General features: G+C 34.9%; 1 protein-coding gene across 4 annotated transcripts in view; it reads right to left on the minus strand.

The window, feature by feature from the left end:
- Window positions 1-14,109, minus strand: part of LOC150107413 (F-box only protein 8-like) — a 103,314-nt gene that overhangs the window by 76,324 nt on the left and 12,881 nt on the right. For 3 of the 4 annotated variants that reach the window (XM_090391876.1, XM_090391873.1, XM_090391874.1), the window contains exons 3-4: window positions 11,191-11,261; window positions 1,964-2,093 (exon numbers count right to left, since the gene is read on the minus strand). In XM_090391876.1, coding sequence (XP_090248002.1) covers window positions 1,964-2,093; window positions 11,191-11,251 — 191 coding nt within the window. In that variant the 5' untranslated portion in view covers window positions 11,252-11,261. Of the gene's footprint in view, window positions 1-1,963; window positions 2,094-11,190; window positions 11,285-14,109 lie in introns of all 4 variants that reach the window. The other variant, XM_090391875.1, reaches the window with a different exon arrangement.

Raw genomic sequence — 14,109 nt, forward strand, 5'->3', positions numbered from 1 at the left:
AAAGAAAGTTTTATGAAAATGATTACTGAACTTGAATAAAACTACATAAATAGGATTAATATATATGTAACTGAATAATTTAACAGAGCCATCCAAATGTGTAATCAAATGTTCCATGTGCTAGATTAAGTCACAATATTTGCACATTGTTGTATGTACACTTGTTATAAATCATATGTTCTTAAGAGCATGAAAAAATCATGAAAACATACTAGATATTTCAAATTCATAAAATTATACGTACAGGAAAGTGAGCAAACTAAAATGTGTAATTTTTGAAAATGCATGCACCGCTATTAACAACAGCATTAATGATATCTAGATTTATGGTTGAAGCACCTAACGCTATGAGGTCAGTGTGTTCTGTCAATTATTGTGTGTTTATCTGGAAGCATGTCTGTTTTGTGGAAGCATGTCTGAAATCCCTGCTATCTTTGTATGTGTAGTAATTCTTGTTCAGCTGAAAATTCATTAATGATATCACTATCATTAAGTAAAGTGGTGAAAAGAAATTATTAGAATTTTACAAAATGTGTGTTTATTTCATTTTCCAGTGTTGTAACAAGGGTAGGGGTAGTGGCATCTGCACTTATGTGCAAAAATGTTAACAGAGTAGAATAGCTATCCAGATAGTAAACAGAAATGGATTAACAACATACATTATCATATTAAAAATTTCATTACATATGATAGTATACATATTAAAAATAGGCAGAAGCACTGAAAATATCAACTGCATGTGAATGGAGAACCTATAGAACAAGTAAAACATTTCAGCTACTTAGGGACGATTTTTAGTGAAGATGGTAAATTAAATATGGAAATAGACAACAGAATCAACAAAGATGGTATGGTAGGAAGTCAACTAAATAAATTTATATGGAATAAGAGGGAGAAATTAACCAAAACACTAAATTAGCTGTATACAAGACAGTATTCAAGCCAATTTTAACTTATGGATCTGGGAGCTGGGTCAGAAGTAAAACACTTGACCAAAGACTAGAGACCGCAGATATGAGAGTCCTGAGAAAGATTAGGGGCATGCACAGATGGCATCAATGGCAATATCATATTAAAAACGAGGATATTAGGAAAGAACTTGACACTGTCAGCATCCAGGAATGCATTAGCAGAGCTAATCTCAGGTGGTAAGGTCACTTAAACAGAATGGGAGAAGAAAGATTAGCAAAACAAGTGTTCTCTGCCAGGTTGGCAGGAAAAAGACCCAGAGGAAGACCAAGATATAGGTGGATTGATACAGTAAAAGGTGCCTTAGAAGATAGAAATATAAGATCTGACAATGTTGGAGTCTTGACAGGTAACAGATTGATTTGGAGGAAAATTGTAGACAGGAAGTTAGTAATGATGTAAGTTTTTCATGTAGTACTATCCTGTGAACCCCTTGAGGGTACATATCAGGAATTTGATGATGATAGTATACTGTACAGATTTATCTAAAAATATGTTACTATATACTTCTGTACTTTCCATTATCCTAATTCTGTTCATTATGGAAGTGGGGGAAACATCCCCCCTATCCATAGGCACTAATTGCTCTTGCTATGGTACTCTTCATTTGTACCTAACATATTAAAATCACAAAATATGTACAGATGTAGAGTTAGATTGGAGTTTGTGTTGGAAAAAAGAGTATTTTAACTCACATACTAGCCAATTCTGCCTAAATGATTTACACAACTGAATAAACCAGATGTGCAAATGGTATAGGGAAATGCAAAATGTGGGCCAGTACTGTTATACTGTTTGTGTGAGTCAACTGCATCCATTCATGTTAAACAATTAATATCAACGGATGCAAATTGCTTCTGCCTATTGATATCTGAGTGAGCCCAAAAGTGATTTGTCCCACTGCTAATATGTAACAGGAGATTTTAGATTAGAGGCAATCACAATAATTAGATACACTTATAAGATAATACCTAATTTTGAAGTGCTCAATTACCTTTGCCATAAAATTACATCCTGTGCCAATTCCCTCCACACACAAGATGCTAAACATAGATCTGTGGCATTTAAGTGCGAAAGTACTGATAAACTCAGCTCTGGTGGCCAAGTAGCCAAATCAGGAAAACCTAATTAAAAAATAAATGCGAATGTAAATGTACATGTATGCAAAAGTTTTAATTACAAAGAACAATATAAATTACATACTCCATTTTTTTTTTTTTTTTTGCGGTCATCGATTACTCATCTGGTCAGCGATCATTAACCAATGAGTATTTAGAATACTCTTTCTTAATATTTTCACTGCTAGGTACAAAAGCTATTCGTTTATATATTTTGTATTGTTTCAATATTGGAATGCAATGAGTAGGCAAATGAAAAACAATAAAACAGAAAAAAACTCACATTAAAACTTATTTGTTCATAGAATTTTTCTGTTTCATAGGTATCTTAAGTATAGTAACAGGAAATTGTAAAAAGTACCACTTTAGTAGCTAATGGAAGACAACTAAAAATGGTCAATATTTTCCTAACTAAAAAAAAAACAAAATAAAAAAAAATATATTTATATAAATATAAAATAATAAATATGTATACATATATAAATACAGTTTGAAAAGAATAGCAGATTTAAAAAGTATTATCTCCCACGAAGGAGGAGAGACAATGGCCATTGGATCTATTTAAACTAGGATAATGGAGTAATGTTTCGTATGTTTCTTTATAAAGTTGTTCTATAAAGAATCTACTTTTATGAAAGAATGTCTTGTTCCAGTGGAGACAGCATGCTCAGCAAGTCCAGTGTTCAGGCTCATGATACTTAATATAAAACTTATGTTCAAGACAAATAAAAGCAGATATTCTAGATTACACATACTAAGATAATCCACAAGAAAAAGGAATTTGGTATATACCTAGGAAGAAGCTGAAAAGAATCTTGGTATTTTTTCAAAAAAATAGCCAAGATACTAAAACAGTACAACCTACACACAGCATATAAGCCCCACTGCAAACTTGCTACCCTTATCCGTTCTACGAAAGATCAGCTCTTACAAAGTACCCTGTTCCTGTAAGCTGGCGTACTTTGGACAGACAGGCAGATCAGCATCCATCCGTCTAGAGGAACACAAGTCTTACATCTTCAAACACAACTATGGCCATTCAGGCTTGGGTGACCATGTTTTGGACACCACCCACAGGGTATCATGGAAGAAAACCACCTTGCTCCACCACAGCAAATTCAAGAAAGAGAAACTTTTTTTAGAAGCAGCAGCAGCTCTCAAAAACCAACCAAATCTCAATAAATACAGTTGCATTAAGCTTCTGAAGATTTGGGAAACACTCATCACCAGAGTTCCCACCTTACATTCCAGGCCACCTACTATTGCCCTTAGAGGGCGCTCTACCTAGATAGGACTTTAGTGTCACCCATGTGGTTGGGCTTAGTATTGTTTGTTATTTGTGTATACATTCCAGGCCACCTACTACTGCCCTTAGAGGGCGCTCTACCTAGATAGGACTTTAGTGTCACCCATGTGGTTGGGCTTAGTATTGTTTGTTATTTGTGTATATGTTACATTAATTGTTTTTGTAATCCCCGTAGATGTCCTAGTGACTAGGACGAAATATAGGAAGTATTAAATTCTATTTTAATTCTTTTTGAGTGTTGTAAAAAATCTATTAAGCATCCAACATGATGTCCTCACAGCCCTTAAGCCTCTACACACGTATTATTGGTTTTTATCATGGGGTTGCTTAAGGGTCAAAGCTGCATAACTGAGAGGAGACCTCCACATAGCCTTTAAAGAAATGCAGAGAACCGACCAGGGCTTCTGACCTAATGCCCAATCCTCACCTTCTCGTAGTGCACCCTGTTGGGCATCTACTTGGATACTGAACCAACGAGGATGAGCTGGAAATTTGGGATTTAGCTGACCAAATTGTATTCTTATTGGTTAAACCAAAATAAAAAATGATGGTACAACATGACAAAATTTCATGCCGGCTGGGGCGTCGCCTGGTTAAACAAGGCACCCGTTGTTTTCGCCAGGAAACCAGGGCGAACAGCGAAAAGTCAGCTACTGGAACAAATCTGAAAACAAACTCCAACTCAACATCACCAGAGTTAAAGATCGGTACTATCAATGTAAGAAGCATGAATGGCAAAGAAATGGAGCTAGCTGAGGAATTAGATAAGTACCAGATCGACATGATAGGGGTGACTGATACAAAAAAGACCAAAACTGGTGAGATCTTTCTGAGCAATAAATACAAAATGTTATATTCAGGCAATGACAATCAAGGAAAAGGAGGAGTAGCCATAGTATTCAACACAAAATATGAGGATCATCTTCTTGAATGGCAGGCAGTGCCAAGTAGAGTGATTTGGACAAATATCAGAATGGGGAACTGGACAATGAGACTTATTTGTGCCTATGATCCCAGAGAAGGTTCTACTAAAGTAGAAGAAGTGGAGGAATTTTCTGAGGCTTTAGAAAAAGCAACTGACACAATGAAAAAGGAAAAGTTGGTCCTTGTTTGGGATCTAAATAGCAGAGTAGGAAATGATTGTGAGACATACAAAACTATTTTGGGAAAATTTGGAGAAAAGAGCAAAGCTAATAATAATGGCAAATATCTGTTGGATTTCTGCTGAGGACATGGAGTGGGTATTACTAACACCATGTTCCAACATAAAAATGTGCACAAATTCACATGGAGAGAGGAGGCTAGGAATAAGAAAAGTCTCATTGACTATGTTATTGTTGATAGTGATGTTTTCTCGCTGCAGGACACCAGAGTGTACAGAGGATTTGAAATTGGAAGTGATCACTATTTAGTCTTGAGCAGAATAAAATTGAATTTCATATTGAAAAGAATAACATGTAAGAAAGTTTTAAAGCGGCTAAAGGTTGAGAAGCTTTCAGATGTGAAAGGTAGATTAAAATACACAAAGATTATTGAAGAAAAATGAAAGAGTTTGAGAACAGGAACCAAACTTTGGAGATTCAGTGGCAAGCCTTGAAGAAAACCCTGATTGATTCAGCGAGAGAGGCATGTGGTGAAGTTGTCTGCAAGGATAGAAAATTTAGAACTCCATGGTGGACACAGGAAGTTAAAGAGGCAGTGAAGAAAAAGAAGAAAGCATATCAAAAGTTCCTGGCAAATAAGCCAGCTTGTGCTCTTAGAGAATACAAAGACAAATGTAAGAAAGCTAAAGACTGTAAAACTAGCTAAAAAAAGTCATGGAAGGACTTTGGCAAAAATATGGAAAATAAATATCAAGAAGGTGACAAAATATTCTAGAGGTTGTTGAAGAAGCTTAGGAATGGAGGAAAGAGTGCTGTAAAAGGAGTTAGAAATGATAAAATAGATATGAAAATGGGGAAAAAATGATATCCTTGAAGTATGGAGTAATTACGTTGAAAAACTGCTAAATGAAACAAGCAGTGATGACAACACAGTGGTAAAAAGCCATCAAATGCTTGAAATGTGGAAAGGCAGCAGGAGTAGATGATATTCGACCAGAAATGCTGAAGTAAGTTGGTATAAAAGTCTTACAGTGGCTGCACTGCATAGTTCAGAATGCCTAGACAGAGGGACGAATTCCCGACGATTGGAGTAGAGCTCTCATAGTACCCATATATAAAAAAGGAAATGAAACTGAATGTGAGAATTACAGAAGTATATGTCCCTACTGAGTTCCTAGTAAGATATATGCAAGTATACTTGAGAAACAGTTGAGAATTGTGGAAAAAAAACTTGGTGAAGCACAAGCTAGATTCAGGTCAAATAGAGGCTGTCAGGATCAGATCTTCACTTTACGACAAATAGTGGAGAAATCACGGGAATATAACAAAGATCTGTATTTAGGTTTTGTCGATCTGGAAAAGGCATATGACAAGGTGCCAAGAGAGAAGCTATTCAAATACGCTACAGTTATATAGTGTCGATGGGGCATTATATCAAGCAATACTTAGTCTTTATTTGAGTTATAAGTCAGCAGTTAGAATTGAAGGAAGTACAGGAAGATGGATTAATGTTAAATCTGGTGTGAGACAAGGATGTACATTATCCCCACTTATATTCATTATCTATATGGATCACATTATGAAGGAAATGTGGTATTAAACATGATATCAAAATTGGAGATGTTAATGTCAGCGCTTTGCTTTATGCAGACAATGTTATACTTCTAAATAAATCCGTTAGAAGTCTGCAAGAGTCTCTGACTAAATTGAATAACTATTGTAATAGATATGGTATGAAAATCAGCAATTTTCATACCATATTGTTATGTCCCTATCTTACGATTTTGTTTGTCTTACAAATTGCCTTCGTCTATATTCTTCTAACTTCTACTTTCAAGACATCACCAAAATTTCTACTAATATCTGAGTTATTATCCCCCGTAGTATCCCTAGTATTTGTATTTTAACTGCGCCCTTTGGGATATTTAGTTTAAGATATTTTATACATAAACAGAGAAAAGGAGCTCAAATATCTGGAAGTGTAACTATTGCAGTCGCGACACTATTTCTTGTTACTCGACATTAATTCCTTAAACTTCCCGTTTCTGAACATTAATTCCCTGCGTGATTAGGCTCGAATGTTTCTAAGTGGTGCATTGGATTAGCAAAATCAGACAACTATTTTATCATTACACATAATGTTTATTATTTCTCTAAGCATGATACATATCAATCACTGAACTAAATTACTTACACACTAAAATTTGCTTAACACAAGTAGTTGGGCTATGATTCGACAAAAGTTACTACGATCATGCCGCCACAAAATTTCATACAAAACATAAATTCACTTAACATGGACAAATTAGATTACCACACACTATTAGATTATTCAACTTCAAGTACACTAACAAAATCATTAACTACTCTAGCACATACTTATGACAATTCCGATTTTTTACACATCACACTAGGCATTCAAATTCCTCAGACTACTTAATTACTCAATTCACACTAATCAAACTCAATATTAACAAAACCATTTACTTCATTAACACACAACTATGTCATTAACTTTCCTTTGACAATATAGTAGGCACTCAAGATTCTTAGGACAATTAATTATTCACAAATTATCAACACTAGTTAGCTTACTTTTAACACTCTCTATTAAATTCAAAAGTCCTATTATAATTTCTCCCTAATCACCTTAACAGTTCCGTATTATGACAATTGTACCTATCACAACTTCTAGTTAACATAAGACAAAATTCACAATACCTTTCTTTAGCTTCACTTACGGGCCTTTACCTTCTACTGAATGAACTTGCTTGCATAACTTCTTGCAATTCGGGGCTATATAAACATCTGCGCGGTCGGCTGTACTATCCGAAACGAGGACATCGATATCTTCACAGCTTCCTATGACTCTATGGCATATTTCGCTTTCTACATAGGAATACGGGAATAGCTTTCCCGCTCACCTTCGATTCCTTGTTGTGGCATGAGGATACAAGCCATATCTCTCCACTCAGGAAAACCATGAAATCCACTAGAAAACCGAACTAAAACCACTGCGACTATCCAAACATTTCTTCTCTCGCAAAAGGCAATAAGGCCTCAAGCCTCCTTGACTATCTAAACGTCTTCTCCAAAAAACCAAAGGAGCCTACTCTCTCCTCGAAAAAGCCTCGAAGGGGGGGGGGGGAATACCAACCCTTTTATAGCGGCTCCCCTAACGGCGCCCTTTCTTACTTCTATTTCCCGTCTCCTACTTGTTTTACGTCTGTCTACCAATTGGGTAGCATTTTGCCGCCATATGTCATTTTGATCGGCAACTCGCAACGAAGTTTCTATCCGGGTACAGGCCCTAAGCGATATTCCGTTATTTCTCTTGTTAGCCTCTATCTTAACCCCTTTCAAATACCTTTCTCAGAATTCTACTTAATGCTTAATCTGTAGCCTCTCTCATAGCGTATTCCATGACTCATTCTTTTCCACTTATGTACTTAACTATTTCATTCTTAATCGCATTACTATATTAATTCTTAGTTAGCTACTTATTTAATACAAATTCCTTGTTTAGTCATAATACATCTTAATACATTCTTTTCTTTTGTTATCTTAACTAAACAATAGACCTTTACAATATACTCAATTTACACTGGATGCAAGAATATTATATTAATTAAATTATTCCTTTTATGCAGGGGTTTTTATTTATTTTTCATGTTACACCATGATAACTGAGAACATTTTATTCTCAAGATATCAGGTGTAACAATATCTAAAAAGACAATGACAATGAAAATAGGCAGAATCATTGAAAATGTCAACTGTGTTGTAAATGGAGAACCTGTGGATCAAGTAAAACATTTCAGCTACTTAGGCACGATTTTTAGTGAAGATGGTAAATTAAATATATAGAAATAGACAACAGAATCAGCAAAGCTGGTATGGTGGGAAGTCAATTGAATAAATTCATATAGAATAAGAGAGAAATTACTCGGAACACTAAATTAGCTGTATACAAGACCGTGATCAAACCAGTTTTAACTTATCGATCTGAGAGCTGGGTCAGAAATAAAAACACTTGACCAAAGACTAGAGACTGCAGATATGAGAGTCCTGAGAAAGATTACAGACATGAACAGATGGCATCCATGGCAATATCATATTAAAAATGAGGATATTAGGAAAGAACTTGACATTATCAGCATCCAGGAATGTGTTAGCAGAGCAAATCTCAGGTGATATGGTCACTTAAACAAAATGGGTGAGGAAAGATTAGCAAAACAAGTGTTCTTTGCCAGATTCGCAGCAAAACAATCCAGAGGAAGACCAAGATATAGGTGGATTGATACAGTACAAAGTTTCTTAGAAATATATCAGGTTTAATTACACTTTCCTTCATAATGTAATTCATATAGATAATGAATAACAGAGGGGATAATGTATATCCTTGTCTGACACTAGATTTAACATTAAACCATCTTCCGGTACTTCCTTCAATTTAACTGCAGATGTACAACTCAAATAAAGACTAAGTATTGCTATATAATGCCCCATTGACACCACACAACTGTAGCATATTGAATAGCTGATCTCTTGGCACCTTGTCATATGCCTTTTCCAGATCGACAAAACTAAAATACAGATCTTTGTTATATTCCCTTGATCTCTCAACTATTCGTTGTAAAGTGAAAATCTGATCCTGCCAGCCTCTATTTGGTCTGAATTGAGCTTGTTCTTCACCAAGCTTCTCTTCCACAATCCTTCTCGACTGCTTCTCAAGTATACTTGCATAGATCTTGCCAGGAACACTCAGTAGGGAAATACCTCTGTAATTCTCACATGCAGTTTTATTTCCTTTATTATATATGGGTACTATAAGGGCTCTATTCAAAATCGTCTGGAATTCGTCCCTCTGAACTATGCAGTGCAGTGCAGCCACCGTAAGAATTTTGTAAAATTTCTTGGCATCTTTAATTTATAGTATAATCAAGTGAAAGAATTTTTGACATGATCTCATAAGTACGAGGGTAGTCTGAAAAGTTCTCGGCCTAACAATGAAAAAACAAATTTATTTTTATTTTTCAACATAATCTCCTTTAAGACTAATACATTTATTCTGCCGATGCTCCAGTGCCATTTTCCCATCCCTGTAGTGGTTCTCAATAAGATCTGCAAAATACTCCTCTACAGCTACAATCCCCTTTTGATTCGAAGAAAACCACTGAGCAGCGAGGAAGAGTATTAGTTTTGGGAAGAGACAGAAGTCAAGAGGTAGCCAAATCTGGAGAATAGGGTGGATGTTCCAATAATTCATAGTGCAGAATTGTAGCTTTATCCCTTTGAATATGTTCTGAGCTATATTTTTTAATTTGATAAATCATTGCTCAGGTAAAGGAGTTATCTGATGACTGCTAATAAGCAAAACTGACATATAAAAAACAAAACTGATAGATAAAAGATAAATCTTTGCCTTCTTTGGTGCTGAACAACCAGTTTCTGTCCACTGTTTTGACTGCTGTTTGGATTCTGGTGTGTAATGGTGAATATAAGTCTCATCTCCACAGTAATAAATCAACAAAAAAATCAGTTTTATTCTTGTTAAAATGCTCCAAGTGCTGTTCAGAGATTTTCGTATGAGTGCATTTTTGATCTGATGTGAGCAAGCGTGGCACCCATCTTGGACAAAGCTTTTTCATTTGCAATTCTTCATGCAGAATATATCCTACACATTCTTTTGAAATGCCTATAGCCTCAGAAATTTCACGCACTTTGACTCACCCGTCATCCAATACCATATCGTGCACTTGATCAATGATTTCTGGTGTCATTACACTTTTTGGAAGTCCTTCACATGGGTCATCTTCAAGGCTGGTATGGCCACATTTAAACTCTGAACAGCCCATTTCTTAATTGTCAAAAACTAAGGAGAAGAGTGCCCATAAACTTTTATGAACTTCAAATTAATTTTTTTTAGCGTTAAACCTTCTTTTATAAAGAATTTTATAACTACACGATACTCAATTTTATTCATTTCAAGGGATGCAGACAATACTTTTGCTTCAGACAGCTGTATAAAACAAACTACTTGATAGAATGACTTGCAATTTCACATGGATATTTATGACAGATGTATCAACTTAGACAAAAAAATCTTGCCGATAGTGTTGCCATCTATGGTCAAGGCTGAGAACTTTTCAGACCACCCTCATATGTTCAATAAAGCTTAGCCAGTTTTGCAGTATATTACTCTTCATTACTGTGTATTTTGAAGTGTAATAATAAATAATTGAATCAATGCATTTTACTGGATATCATATATGCATTTATCGAGATACAGCAAAATTCAAAAGAACTTTTTTTTTTTTAAAAAAAAATCAAAAGATTTGCAATGTTCTATATGTATATATTAGTTTCTTTCTTTCGTTCTTTCTTCTTTTTTTTTTTTTGTAGCTTTATCTCTTTGAATCTGTTCTGAGCTATTTTTTTTTTTTTTCATTTGATACATCATTGCTCAGGTAAAGGAGTTATCTGATGACTGCTAATAAGCAAAACTGACATATAAAAGATAAAACTGATATATAAACAAACTATTTTGATGAAGTTATAAGTAGGTTTAAAGCTGCAAGATATGGTATTCTTGCCAATCCTGTTGTAATAAAGTTATATTTCCATGAACTAAATTATCTATGCAAACTTATACTTATGGAAATTAAATTCAAATAAAGTTCTTCCAACATACCTACTGGATGACCTCCACATCTGGCTTCTCCTTCTTTGAGCTTTCTTAGCACTGGACCCATTCCTGATATCCTTCAACCATTTAAAAAAACATTCTTTAAGAAAACAAATAAAATAAAATAAATAATACACAGAATGATTAAAAGTGATCTTTTGAAATCAAAAGATCTATTATAAAACAATACCTGAAAATATGCTGAATTAAAAATAAATAAATAAATAAAAAAATCAGCTAACACCTTTTTGTTCCTGTATAGGAACAAAAAGGTGTTAGCTGATTTAGCCCTATCTAACTTTTGGAGACTGATTGGGCAGTTCAATCTCCACTGGTAGCCAATCAGAGACAGCTGACCCAAGGCTGTCACTAATTAATCGGTATGCAGGGAAGAAGGCGGCTAACAAGTGCCACCATCTTGTGGATCCTAACACAATATTTTTAATGTCTGAAAATAGTTTGGGTTCAACAGCCGATTTTCTTGAGTTTATGGGAGAAAAAGACCCGCTTGCCCATGCTAGAGATCAACTAACTCGGGAACTGGTCGAAAAAAGGCTTAGAAAATGCTCCTCTAGTCGGCGACTAGTCCGATAGATTTGGTTTCCTGTGATGAATCATCATGGGAGACCAAATCTATCAGACTTCTTGAACCCATTAACAGACAAAGAACTCACAACTGAATATGGCAACCCATTCCATTCACAACTCTCCAAACAAAAAATCTAATCTTCACACCACTTATAACCACACCTTTATTCAACTTCCAGGTTGAACCCTTGTTCTGGTCCCTCTATCCAAGTGCTGAATCATTTCCCCTGCATCAATCCTATAAAACCCTTTAAGCTACTTAAATGTTTCTATCATATCTCCTCTTTTTTTTTTTTTTCCTATGAACCAACTTCTGCAATCCACATACCCTCAATCTATCCTCATAGGAAACATTCCACAGGCCACTCATCATCTTGGTTACTCATTAAGGTTAATCTTCCATAGTCATTCTTCCTCTTATTTTCCACATAAAGAACTCTTTGGGATTTCCTTTAGCCTGCTTGACTCGATTTTGCCTCCTTGCTATGCTGGTCACCTTTCTTTTCATATGCCCTCTACAGCATTTTCTTCTTCTTCTGCAGCTCATGCTTAATGATATTACTCATCCATCTAACTCCTACCTCATTAACTCAATGACCTTGGGTATATAATCTGATACTGCTTCTTCCAGATGCCCCTTAACTATCTCCTACAAGAGATGTTAGTAGTGTATTCCCATACACTACTAACATCTCTTGTAGGTTTTTATGCCATAGCACAGCTTCAAGTTTCCTGCTAAGCTTGTCATAATCACCTGCCTTGTAGTTCCACATATATCCCTTCCTGGCAGAATATTCCTCATACTTCACAACATCTCAAGTCAAGACTGTATGGACACTCTTCCCAATCAGAAGCAGTGTGGCTACCTTGGTTATGGATAGATTTTCTGATCCTATAACTATATCCAATAATACTCTCATACCCCAAGTCCCTTCTATCACATGCTGCCTCCAGTAATTATTTCTCAGGGATATAAATTCAATTTCCTTTCTGCCATGTGATATTTCTTCCTTCCAATCTATATCTAGATAACTGAAGTTCCCCTTGACCTGTACTCATTGTACTATGTTGTTTATTTTTTTAAGGTATATATTAGAACACAGAAACTAAGTAAATAATTTTAACCAGTCTGCTGATTACACCATGTTGTCATAGTCTCACATATTGTAACAAACTGTGTTTTTGTGCTCTGAAGATGCTGGTTATAACACCAGCGAAATATCAGCAATAAGTTAATAAATTAATTATTTACTTAGTTTCTGTGTTCTAATATATACCGTAAAAAATAAAATAAACAATATGTTCGACGAACACATAAGTCTGTCCACCCACTCATTGTACTAATTTGACAATGCATGTCTTCCAGATCATCTGTGGGAACCCCCCCCCTGGCCTATAGCAACAACCAACTGTTTATTTTGTTACCCTTCTCCATCCTATTTTCTCTATTTTTCCTAAAAATACTAAACCCTTCACATTCTATCACTGTAACTACATCATTGTTAGCCAAGTATCACTATACTCTCACTACATTAATAATAAAAACTCAGTTTTTAATGAATATATGAGTTTTTGTTGAGTTATATCAACTCGATGTTAGAAAGACATATGATTTATGGTTTCAGAAATCCAGATAGCCATTACTCAGAAACAATGGAACTTCTGAAACACAATTATGCAGTAAAATGTATCCACCTGTATGCTAAAACCATTTACATATTTTTTTTTAAGTTCATCACTAACAATGCATATGCAAGTGCTGTGTTTGATCATTAATTTTTTTGCAAAATTCTTATACCATTTTTTCTGGTACAGAAAAACAAATAAAACTATAAAGTTGGTGGATTATATCTATTAAATGTGTGTTCTCTGGCTAGTTTATCTTGTTTGAAGAATAAAAATATTGTTGCTGGCTAACTCTCCCTCTAAATCTAGGGTCTTCATATTGCGGAGGATTGAAACTCAGGTCTTCACACATGAAGGGTAAATGTTGAGACCATAGAGGAAATGCATAAAACAGAAGTAGATTTCCCATAGTGAAAGCATTTTTCAGAATTGCTATTTTGCAATTTAATCATTTGCACCTATGCTTTAAAAAAAAAAAAGTTTTAAAAGCATAAGATTTCTCATTTCACTATTAGTGAAAATTGGCAAATCTCCATGAAAATTTATTCTGAAGCTGGCTAGCAAAACATTCAAGGGAATCAATTCACTCATAATTTGATGAAAGAAAATTATTAAAAATAAAACTGGTAAATACAATGACAGATTTTATAGTTTATCAAAAGATCACAGATTGTGGGATAAAGAAGTAGGATAAATAAGATACCAATCTTA

Source organism: Typopeltis vanoorti, chromosome 4 (assembly GCF_054136105.1).
Source record: "Typopeltis vanoorti isolate ZY-2024b chromosome 4, IOZ_Tvanoo_1.0, whole genome shotgun sequence".
Lineage (NCBI taxonomy): Eukaryota > Metazoa > Arthropoda > Arachnida > Uropygi > Thelyphonidae > Typopeltis > Typopeltis vanoorti.